General features: G+C 45.7%; 1 protein-coding gene across 1 annotated transcript in view; it reads right to left on the bottom strand.

Annotated features, from left to right (window-relative positions):
* Positions 1-994: 994 nt before the first annotated feature.
* The window catches only part of LOC142819178 (uncharacterized), a 29905-nt gene continuing 18398 nt past the window's right edge, over positions 995-12501 (bottom strand). The window contains exon 3 of the mRNA XM_075904268.1: positions 995-1624. Coding sequence (XP_075760383.1) covers positions 995-1624 — 630 coding nt within the window. The remainder of the gene's footprint in view (positions 1625-12501) is intronic.

The raw sequence follows: 12501 nt of genomic DNA, 5'->3' as shown, positions 1-12501 counted from the left end.
AGGCCGCAAGCTCACTCACCCTCCTGCTAGACGTAATGGCGACGAGGAAGGCTACTTTCATAGACAAATGAGACCAGGAGCAAGTGGCTATAAGTTCGAATGGTGGTTTTATCAGGCTCTTTAGAACGTGGTTTAAGTCCCAAATGGGGACTGGTGGATGGACATGAGGAAAGGTATTCTGCAGTCCCTTAAAGAAGCGTTTAGTCAGTGGGTCAGTGAGAAAAGAAGTGCCATCCGTGGAATGGTGAAAGGCAGCTATGGTGGTGGCGTGGACCTTGTTACTGCTAAGTTCTAGGCCAGACTGTTTTAGGGATAGTAAGTAGTCCAGTAAGGAAGGTAAAGGAGTGAGGTATGGCGGGCTTGCGTGGGTTTGAGCATACCAGTGAGAGAATCGAGTCCATTTGTACAGGTAGGTTTTCCTGGTGGAATGTCTTCTACTATTAATCAGAATGTCCTTCACCTGTTCTGAGCAGGCAGTCTCGGCATCCTGGAGCCATGAAGGAGCCAGACATGGAGATGGAGCTTGAGAATGTCTGGATGAAGAGTCCGACCATGGTTCTGCATGAGGAGGTTGTGGTGAGGAGGAAAGGGATACAGGTCCATCACCGCCATCTTGAGGAGGTAAGGATACCACATTTGTCTGGGCCACGCAGGTGCCACTAGAATGACTTGCGCATGGTCCGTTCTGATCTTGTTGAGGACTCTGTGTAGGAGCGGGAAGGGGGGAAAAGGCGTACAGGAGAGAGGCATCCCATGTGATGGAAAAGGCATCTCCGAAGGAGAGTTTCTCCAGGACTCCTCTGGAGCAGTAGAGGTGGCATTTTCTGTTGTTCTTTGTGGTGAAGAAGTCCACCTCTGGTTGGCCCCAATGAAGGAAGAGCGGAGTGAGGACACGTCTGTCAAGTTCCCATTCATGCTGGATTAGAGTGTCCGCTGTGACGTTGAGTATCCTGGGAAGGTAAACAGCCGAAGGGGTGACCCCGTGTGATAGGCATCAGTTCCTGAGCTTAATAGCTTCCGAACAAAGGGAAGGGGATCGAGTGCCACCTTGACGGTCAATGTAGTACATGCAGGTGGTATTGACTGTCATGATGGTAATAGACTTATGAGCTATGTACTGAGCGAAATGTTGGCATGCATATCTGCCCGCCTGTAACTCGAGGAGGTTGATATGGAAAGTCTGCTCCATAAATGAACATTTGCCATGGGCTGTGATGTGTCCCAAGTGGGCTCCCCATCCCATGAGTGAGGCATCTGTTATAACTGTTAGAGTGGAAGGTGGGCGTTGGAAAGGAACGCCGTGTAACATGTTTTGAGGAATTGTCCACCAGAGCAGGGAGTTGATGATGCGTGGTGGAATGGCGACAGACTTGGAAAATTGGTCTCTGGAAGACCTGTAAACCGTTGTGAGCCAGGACGGGAGAGGTCTCATGTGGAATCTGGCTAGGTTGACAACATAGGTCATGGAGGCCATGTGCCCGAGGATCTTGAGGCAGACGCGGACCGTGACAGTCGGCACCGCTTGTACTGCACGGATAAAGTCGCATATCGTTGCAAACCTGTGCTCGGGAAGAGTAGCCCTTGCTCTGACCGTGTCGATGAGGGTGCCTATGAATTCCAGCCTCTGGAATGGATTTTGCATAATTTATGTGAAACCCGAGGCTGAGTAGAAGGGCTATTGTGGTATCTGTCATGGCCTTTGTCTCGAAGGACCTACCTTTTATGAGGTAATCATCCAGATACGCGAATATTATGATGTCTTGGTGTCGAAGAGAGGCCATATGACCGCCAGGGTTTTGGAAAACACCCTGGGAGCCGTGGACAGACCAAACGGGAGCACCCTGTATTGGTAGTGTTGGGTGCCTACCATAAACCGTAAAAAGCGTCTGTGATCAGGATGAATTGTAATGTGGAAATAGGCATCCTGAAGGTCAAGAGCCAAAAGCCAATCGTGTTGATCGAGCATGGGAATGATAGTTGATAGGGTGACCATCTTGAAATGGTGGTATGCGATGTATTTGTTGAGGTGCCTGAGGTCTAAGATGGGTCACCACCCTCCCGTCTTCTTCTGGGTTAGAAAGTAGGTTGAGTAGAAATCCTGGCCCCAGAATTGTGGTGGTACGTGTTCTACTGCACCCAGTTGAAGAAGATGTGAAACCTCCTGTAGGAGGACAGTTTCGTGAGAAGGGTCCCTGAAGAGAGACAGGGTAGGAGGGTGGATGGGAGGAAGGGAGATAAAGGGGATAATGTAACCAGATTGAATGAGATCCAAGACCCATTTGTCTGAAGTGATGAGGGACCATTGGAGGAAAAAGGCCCGGAGGGGGTGGTGGAACTGCAGGGTATCAGTTGGAAGTGTCAGTGGATTGGCTTCCTGGCTCTCGACCTGACCTTCAAACCTGCTGTTTGCTCGATGGTGGATGGGGTGCAACATGCTGTTGTTGTTTTTGCTTTGGTCTACGGTGCTGAGTTCTTTGTTTGCAGAAATCGTACTTGGGTTGTTGCCTGAATGGCTCTCTCGGACGTTGGTAAGGCTGGTACCTAGTTCTCTTGAATGGAGGAGTATACATTCCAAGGGTCCTGAGAGTAGTAAGAGAGTCCTTCATAGAATGCAACACCTCGTCGGTCTTAGCTGCAAAAAGGTTGGTTCGACTAGAGGGCAAGTTCTCAACCTTTTGTTGTAGATCCCTAGGTACAACATGCTTGTAACCAGGAAATTCTGCGGAGCACAATCGACATAGCCATAATTTGAGCTGCGGTGTCTGCCACGTTCATAGCAGACTGCAAGGCTGTGCAGGAGATGGTATGGCCCTCCTGCATAATATGAAGCAGGGTTGACCGTTTATGCTCCGGAAGGTGTTGGAGGAGGTCCTGGAGCTTGGAATAATTAGCGTGGTCATAGTCTGCAAGCATGGCAGTATAGTTTGCAGCCCTGTGGAGTAATGTGGATGAAGAGTAAACTTTTCAGCCCATAATGTCCACTTCCTTGTGGTCCCTGTCCTGTGGGGTCGTTCTTAGATTAGGCCATTTACCCTTGTGTCGTAACAAATCCACTACTAGGAAGTTCGGAGGTGGGTGGGTAAAAAGGAAGTCCATATTCTTTGGAGCGATAAAGTATTTACGGTCTGCTCTCTTATTTGTTGGAGTGACGGATGCTGGAGTCTACCAGATATTGTCAGCCGGGTCCATAATTCTCCTTTGGACATGGCTCCCAAGGTTGCCATTGAGTGGCATATGGCGGGGGTGGGTAGCCATACTGTTGCGCATATCATGGGTTCGGAGGGGGAGGATATGCATATTGAACTGGAGCCGGCTGCCAGGATGGAGGTCTATGTGCCAGGCTAGAGTGTTGCGATGAGAACATTTCTCCAGAGCTCAGTTTTATTCTCCCACACCTCACTTCCCTCAGTCCTTTATTCTCAAGCTGAGATATCTGCTGAGAAAAGCCACTCCGCGTCTCCCTGGTCTGCTGGGGGGAAGCAGCTAGTGCGGGGTTGCCTCACCCCGTTTGTAAGTAGGGATCCGATGTAAGTCGGATCCATGTAACCCGGGGACTGCCTGTATATAATCTTTTCAAGGACAACATCTTATTCCAATTACAAATTGAATTCATACCAGCCATCGAATAAACAGATGCAGAGCAAATTGAAGTTGTTAGAGGATCGCAAGACTTCTCGCCTTTTGTAATACTGTTATCCAATCAGGCACTGAAAAAAGCCCCCACATCATCCACAGACTGTTTACTTATTAAAGATGGCATCTTTAAAGGGTTTGTTTGTTTAAATATCATACCTGTTGCAAGCTTCTTTGCTAGATTCTCTACCTTAATTTTCTGAAAGTTTCATCTCTAGTAAGTGTAGATCTAATTGAAAAATAAGAAGGAAGGCAATGTCAAGAAAATGTGATGTCTTTTCTAACCAGCTCAATAATTCACATTCATAGATTTTAAGGCCAGAAAGGACCACTATGATCATCTAAGTCTGCCCTCCTGCATAACACACATTTATCTCAGTAATTCCTGCATCTAGCCTATTAAACTGTGCTTTAGAGCATACCTACAGGGTTGGCTGAGAATTTGCTGTCAAAGCTGGGTTTTTTTATGTAAGTCAGACACCTGAAAACTGAAAAAATGTTCAGCTTGTAACCTAAAACAAAACTAGTATAAAAACTCAGTTACGAAATTCAGCTGCATTATGCTACTATTCTCCTTTATGGACTGGGTTCCCCTGCCAAACTGCATCTCCCATAGTGCAACAAGATGAGTGACTGGATTATTCACTGCAGTAGTTCAAAGAGGGGAAGTCATGGTGCATCATGGGAGATGTAATTTTGCCATGGATCTCAGACAACGTGGCTACGTCTAGACTGGCCCCTATTACGAAATAGCCATGCTAATTTCCAACTTTGGAATAGGGAAATCCCCCGCGGGATTTAAATATCCCCCGCGGGATTTAAATAAACATGTCCGCCTCTTTTTTTCTGGCTTGGGGAAAAGCCGGAAAAAAGCGTCTAGACTGGCGCGATCCTCCGGAATAAAGCCCTTTTCCGGAGGATCTCTTATTCCTACTTGAAAGTAGGCACTGAAAGTAGGAATAAGAGATCCTCCGGAAAAGGGCTTTATTCCAGAGGATCGCGCCAGTCTAGACGCTTTTTTCCGGCTTTTCCCCAAGCCAGAAAAAAAGCGGTGGACATGTTTATTTAAATCCCACGGGGATATTTAAATCCCCCGTGGATTTCCCTATTCCAAAGTTGGAAATTAGCATGGCTATTTCGTAATAGGGGCCAGTCTAGATGTAGCCCCCAAGAGAAAGTGGGATTAGGCACAATAATCCTAGTTCAGAAATGGTGGCATTTCCAAAGTTTTTGGATGCACAATTAAAGTTTTCCGTTTTTTTGGTAGAGAAGTATTTCAGCCAGCTCTACATATAAAAACATCTATCTGGTCAAAACTCAAAATGCCATAGATCATTATTCCAGAAAAGCATTTATGACCTACAGTCTGATTTACTTCTGCTGGTAGGACCTTTAGATTCCACTTAGGCAGAAAGTGGGAGGAGCCAAGGTGAAAATGAATTGTTTCAGTGCAACTACTGGGATAAGTAAAATCACAATGTCAAAGTAAAGGTGTCAGGGTGCAGGTCCCCCACCGTGCCTCAGTGCCGCGACTGTCCTCATCTAGACCCTCTCAGGGCAAATTACAGTCCGTGCGGGTTGCTCATCATTGGCATTATCTCCACGGCCCTGCTTACCTAAGCTGCGCTGTGATCTGCCTCCAAACCCTGGGCCTTGCCTCCGGCCCCTAGCCAGAGGAGTCTTAGCTGGCCTTCTCCCAGCCCTTGCTGGCTATCCCCAGCAGGTCTCCCTCCTGGGAGCTCCTGCTTCCTCCGCAGTCAGCCCCTCACTGGCTTCCCCTCCCTAAGCACTGTGCTTCTCCATATATAGCTGCCAGCTGGGCTCTCACTAGCCTAACAGCTTCAGCTGGGCTCTCTGTTCCCAGCCCCGGCTCAGGGCCTGAGTCTTGGTCTTAAAGGGCCAGTGCAGGGCAGGTGCCCTGTCACAAAAGGCATGATCCTGGGGAGCATCAAGCTCCTCCAACTTCCTTTGTCCTCAACAGGAGTTACTTGGATGCTTCTTGAATCAGGGTCTAACTGATTTTGATTCATCCATCAATGATATATTTTTTAGATAACTCTTGTACATTCATAGGATGAAAAGGACAAAGGTTTTATTTTAATTCTTTTCATGTGCCATTTTAATTATTATAAGTAATTAAGAAAACAAGTAAAGATAGATGGGAAAATGTTGTCTTTATAATTCCACTTAGTCAATACATTACACAAATAGATTGCATAGTATAATCTTACATATTGTATGGGACAACCATAGGCACTGTACAGTAATATGGCTACCTTATAAAAATTAATAACTATAAGGAATAACTAACAAATGTATGGAATTACAGCTTCTTTTCTACATCACACAGATCTTGATGTCAGACATTCTAGTTTAGAGATATAAATGTTTGACTCCATGTAATGACGTGTAGATTGGGTGCTATTAAAGTTCTGTTTGAAGGTGTGTGGTTTTTTTAAAATATATGCATGGCTGCTAAGCCAATAAATTTAAATATAATACTATGCCAACCTATGTACTTAACATTAAAGCATATAGCTTTCCCCTTCTTTTACAATAAATTTACTTCTCACATTAATGGTCACATGAATGTGCATGAACTCTTTTTGGTAATTTATTCAGAATTTACTGCAAGGCACATCTTCACAGTCTGCAGCTTGCTTGGGTATTCACCTGTGCATAAAAGTTTGATGTGCAAGTAATTTAAGGGGGGAGAAGAATGCTTCAGAATATGGTTGAGGCAATAAACAAAAACAGGTTATTGAGTGAATATGCTGAAGTAACCCTCAGGCAAAACGACAGGCACTAAATTACCTCAGTATTTTCCTCTCCATTGCTGCAATAACAGTTAAGCACTTACAAGATTTTTCACATGCTGAATTTTTGGCTACTAGAATCTACTTCTGGCCTATGAAGTAGAAAGATAATTATGAGTTTAAAGTTGTTTGCAGCATGTCTTTGATATACTTTTCCCCTCAAATTTCAACAGAGTTTTACAATATTTCCCTTGAAGTAAGCAATGATACTATAGGGTCCCTCACAAAATCATTCCTTTATTCAACAAGTATTTTTACCTCACTGTTCAAAGCATGTGGCATAATTACATTCTGCAAGCCTTATGCAGTACAAGAAACAAAAACAGGCTAATTGGAAGCACTTACCTTTTACCTCAGAAGACCCTGATTTTCCAAAGGTGCTTCAGCACTCACACCACCATTTGAAGTCAACTGGAGCCACGGGTAGTTAGCACCTCAACACCAAGCCACTAAATCAGGGGTGGGCAATAATTTTTAAGGGGGGGGGCACTCCATGAATTAGTCCAGGGTCACATTCTTCCATGATATTAATGGAGGAGGTGTGGGGTCGAGGATGGAGATTGGGTGCAGAAGGGGGCTTGGAGTAAGAGACGGGTGCAGGATGAGGTGTGGGATTTGGGAGGGACTTTGGGTAAAGGAAGGGGTTGTGACCGGGGGCAAAGGACTGGGATGCAGGATCTGGGAGTGGGTTGTGAACTGGAAGAGCAGTGTAGAAGAGGATACAGGGTCTTTTAGGGGTGGGTGACCTAGGCCAGGAATGCAGGAGGAGGTGTAGGGGCTAGAAGAGATTATGGGTACAGGAGCAGGATTGCAGAGGGTTTGGGTATGGGTGCAGGAGCAGGGCAGAGGGCTGCAGAAGGAGAGGGTGCTAGAGGCAGGTTCTGGCCTGGAGACGCATACCTGGGTGGCTCCTGGCCCGCAGCCCAGCTAGTTCCTCAGCCAGGTTTCCTGCCCATGCATTGGCTGCAGGGGCCACGTGTGGCTGAATCTGAATGCTGCCAGCCTTGGAGGGTGGGATGAGTGGGAGGAGTTCTTCACATGCTGTCTGTCCTGCAAACAGGCAGCTCCCATTGGTCAGAAATTCCTGGAGTTTGTGAATGTCTGTCTTTTTGAATCCACGGTCCTTATTTTGCTGTTCCTCTCTCCCACCATGCCTTAGAATCATGAACTCTACCATTTCGTGATCACTTTCACCCACGCCGACTTCTACTTTCAAATTTTCTACCAGTTCCTCCCAATTAGTCTAAATCAAATCTAGAAAAAACTCTCCCCAACTCGCTTTCCGCCTTCTGAAATAAAAAATTAACTCCAATAAATTTCAAGAACGTGTTGGCTAATCTGGGCTCTGCTGTGTTATTTTCCCAAACAGATGTCTAAATAACTGAAGTCCCCTATCACCTCCAAATCTTGTGCTTTGGATAATTTTGTTAGTTATTACATAAAAACCTCATTCACCTCTTCTTCCTGGTTTAGTGGTCTGTGATAGACTCTTACCATGATTTCTCTCATTTTCTACCACTTTTTTCCTTACCCAGAGACTCTAAACAAGTCTGTCTCTCCTATGTCCATCTCAAGCTCAGTCCAAATGTATAACTTTTTAATATATAAGGGTATGTCTACACTACAAAGTTAATTCAAACTAACAGATGTTAGTTCGAATTAACTTTGATAGGCGCTACACATACAAACCGCTAGTTCGAACTTAATTCGAACTAGCGGAGCGCTTAATTTGAACTAGGTAAACCTCATTCTATGAGGACTAACGCCTAGTTTGAATTAAGTAGTTCAAATTAAGGGCTGTGTAGCCACTTAATTCGAACTAGTGGGAGGCTAGCCCTCCCCAGCTTGCCCTTGTGGCCACTCTGGGCACCACCAGGGAAACTTGTCTGCCCCCCTCCTGGCCCCGGAGCCCTTAAAGGGGCACGGGCTGGCTACGGTGCCCATGCCAGGTGCAAGCCTGCCAGCACCCAGCCAGCAGACCCTGCACCTGGCACGGCACGAGCCAGCCACCCAGTGCCACCCAGCCCTCCGCCTCTTCCCGGGACCAGGCTGGCAGCTCCCAGGAGCCTGCCCGAGGCCGCAAGAGGCAGGCGCCTGCCTGGTCTAGTGCGGACATCGTGGACCTCATCCACGACCTCCGCACTAGGCACAGGAAAGTGGCCGTCTAGGGCAGGATAGCTGCCAGCCTGGCCACCCAGGAGCAGGTTTGCATGAAAATCAAGGTGGTCCAGTGAGACCCCCAACCCTGAGCCCTGAGCTTAGAACATAAAAACATAAGAACAGCCGTACTGGGTCAGACCAAAGGTCCATCTAGCCCAGTAGTCTGTCTGCTGACAGCGGCCCGCACTAGGTACCCTGGAGGGGATGGACTAAAGACAATGACCAAGCCATTTGTCTCGTGCCATCCATCTCCAGTCTTCCACAAACAGAGGCCAGGGACACCATTTCTACCCCTTGGCTAATAGCACTCCATGGACCCAACCTCCATGACTTTATCTAACTTCTCTTTAAACTCTGTTATAGTTCTAGCCTTCACAGCCTTCTTCAGCAAGGAGTTCCACAGGTTGACTATTTGCTTTGTGAAGAAGAACTTTCTGTTATTAGTTTTAAACCTGCTGTCCATTAATTTTATTTGGTGTCCTCTAGTCCTTCTATTATGGGAACTAATGAAGAACTTTTCATTATGCACCCTCTCCACACCACTCATGCTTTTATAGACCTCTTATATCCCCCCTCAGTCTCCTCTTTTCTAAGCTGAAAAGTCCCAATCTCTTTAGCCTCTCTTCATATGGGACCTGTTCCAAACCCCTGATCATTTTAGTTGCCCTTTTCTGAATCCTTTCCAAGGCCGAAATATCTTTTCTGGGGTGAGGAGACCACATCTGTACACAGTACTGAAGATATGGCGTACCATAGTTTGATACTTCCCCTCCTCCTTTTTCCCCTGGCTTCCCCCTTCCAGCTCCCTCCTCCCAGGTTTCCTCTTCCCCTCTCCCACATCCTTTTTCCAGTCTCCCCGAGTTTTGTTCAATAAAGAGAGTTTCTATTTTTGAACACACGTGTCCTTTATTTTGTACATCAGGAAGGGGGGCTAGGGAGGAGTAAGTGGAAGGATGTGAGGGAGGAATGGGGTATGAGCTCCCCGATGGGGAGGACTGGGGTGGCAAGTGCAGCCGGGCTGATGGCCGAGTGCTGTGATGTGCCGAGTGTGGGCATTCAGGGCACTCCAAGCCAGGACTGCTTTGCTGTCCCTCATCGAGTTAGACAGGTGAGCGGGGAACCCTGAGAACTGTCTTTCCGGGGTTGGGGTTGGGTCCCTTTAAGCACAGCCCTCGGCTAACCTGAGACAGCAGCTCCACGCTCTAAGTCCTAATCTGATGCCCTGCTGGCACTGCTTCCGGCCATCCTTAACCTCGGTTCAGGGTCCACTCAATGTGGACATGCTAGTTCGAATAGGCAAAATGCTAATTTGAACTAGTTTTTAGGTCTAGATGCACTAGTTCGAATTAGCTTGGTTCGAATTAACTAATTCAAATTAAGTTAGTTCGAATTAGTGCTGTAGTGTAGACATACCCACAGTAAACACTTCCTCGCTTTTTTCCCCCACCTGTCCTTCCTGAGCAAGTTGTATCCTTCTATCCCAATATTGCAGTCACGTGTATTATCCCACCAAATCTTTGTGATGCAAATTATGTCAAAGTTGTGTTTATTTACTAATATTTTGAGTTTTTCCTGCTTATTCCCCATACTTCTTGCGTTAGTATACAAACACTCAAGATACTGATTTGATTTCTCCACCTAGTTCTTTCTTCTGTCTCCTTTATCCCTGCTATTACAGCATGTCAATCTTAAAATCTTTCTTGGCCTATCATAAGTGTCATCAGGTCTCTATCACTGGGCTATGGATTTCAGTAGATGACAAGACACCTGAAGTTGGACATTACAAATCTGAGTCTAATAACCTTTCCAGATCTAGTCCTTAATTTCTCCATTCCTCAGAGTATGGATTTGTAAAATGGGAATAATAATTTACTTAGTCTCTCAAAATTCCTGCAAGGTAAATTTTATACAGGGCTACGATGTTTATTCTTTTTAATCTGGGAATGGAAGATGTTTGAGACATCACACTTAATGTTATGTGCATTTAAGTAGGAACTAAGATCTTCAGCAAAACAAAACAAAAAACAAAAACAACCACTCATACATTTTCTACATCACATGCTCTTTGCTAGCACAATATGAAAAGAACACTTTGTGTAGAAGCCATTTGAGATTCAGGGAGCTGACAAATGGATGCCACAAGGGTCAGTATTAAGACCAATTTTTTTTCACTATATATGTTAATTACCTGGCAGATGGAACATGCAGTAAAGGAATGAAATTTGCTGAGGATGCAAAAGTGCAGGTGAATGTGGGTGAGGGAAAGATGAGGGGAGACAATATAAAGCTAAAAGACAATAAAGTTGAGAAAGACTTTTAAACAGGAGCTTGGGTTCTGGCAATTTCATACAGAGATCTGAAGGTAATGAGGTTAGGGACAAAACCATGGGAAATTTATATAACCCATAATAGTCAGGTGCTACAACACACGAAGCTGAAGGGGAAATCTTAGCGAGGAGCTCATCAAAACAGTGAACAAAAATCCACAACTTTTATGGCTATGATTGAACAGAGCACTGTGTTCCCATTTGTATTTACATGTGGCCTTTCACACCACTCTGCCTTTGTAATGGAGTTTTAAGGGGGGGTGTAAATACCGTTGCCCTCTGCTTAAATCTTCCTCACACTGCTAGAAAGTGTTGTAAAATGGCTTTCATGTTAATGAGAATTAGACGCAATACGTCAAATTCTGCCCAGATGAAAGTAGCCATTATGCCACCGACAATGGACTTACACCAGGGCTCATTTTGACTTTTGACGTTCACTGGGAGGTTTGAATGAGTAAAGACTATGCATTTCAGTCCTGAAAATTGGAAGGAGTTGAGGCTCAATTCCAGTTGTTGGGGGCAGATTTGTTTTAGGACATTAGAGGTGACATTCTTCCAGTCTCTCCAAGTTAATATAATGTGCACAGTAATAACAATAATCCCGCCACCCTTACTCACAGTGAATGGTAACTCTTTTGATGAGAAGCCCCTTGTGACTCAGTGGGGAAAAAGGATGATTAACTCTTCCCCTAAATTCTTCAGCTAGATGGTGTCATTATAACCTACCCAGGGGAGGTGGTTATTCTTTGGTGCACAGCTCAAGGAACAGCACAGGGAAGGAACCAGTTCTCACAGGGGTTTCCATAAGATTAGCTAATGGTGTCATCTGAAGTTTTCTACCCTGCAGTTCTACCCACATACGGTGGGATCCAAGGCAGCTTAGTGGTGCACAGGTGACTAAGTGAGACAGCTGGATCTTAAGCTGCCTTCTTGGCCAACAGTAGGGTTTGATCATAGGACCGCCAGAGCTAAACCCATGAGTCTATAAAACTTGAAGCAAAGGATGTGGAACAGATTATCATCCACTGTGGATAAGTCAAAGAAGAGAATACATAATACAGGCAGTCCCCGGGTTACGTACAAGATAGGGACTGTAGGTTTGTTCTTAAGTTGAATTTGTATGTAAGTCGGAACTGGTACATATTGTAGGGGAAACTCTAGCCAAACATTTTTTTTAGTTTTGGATAGCATAGGGAAAGGTTAACTCCCCTCTAATGTTTGTTTTGCTGTCTGTTCCCCTGTTCAGAAGATTTCACATCTATTTCTGTCCCTGTGACAAACTCAGGACTAAAGGAGTAACTCATCAAATACCAAACAGCTCTGCACCATGCTTTGAGCTAATAGCTTTATTTCCACACACCACCCAGGGTTCTAGGAGGAGGGTCCTTTTTTTGCTAACACAATGAGGCCAGCACTTTGTTTGTTTTGGTGGAGTCTTTGTTTGCCCAGGGAGCCCAGCATGTATAGGGGGAGGAGGGGCGGAGGGGCTGCTTTTGTCTGCTGTTCGGCAGCCTGTTGCTCAGGGGAGGGGGCAGCCTGTTGCTGGCAGGGGGGTGGGGGGGGCA

This window comes from Pelodiscus sinensis, chromosome 20 (genome assembly GCF_049634645.1).
Source record: "Pelodiscus sinensis isolate JC-2024 chromosome 20, ASM4963464v1, whole genome shotgun sequence".
NCBI classification, from domain to species: Eukaryota; Metazoa; Chordata; order Testudines; family Trionychidae; genus Pelodiscus; species Pelodiscus sinensis.
Note: the sequence above shows the minus strand (reverse complement) of the source record. Positions and strands in the feature narration are given on the sequence as shown.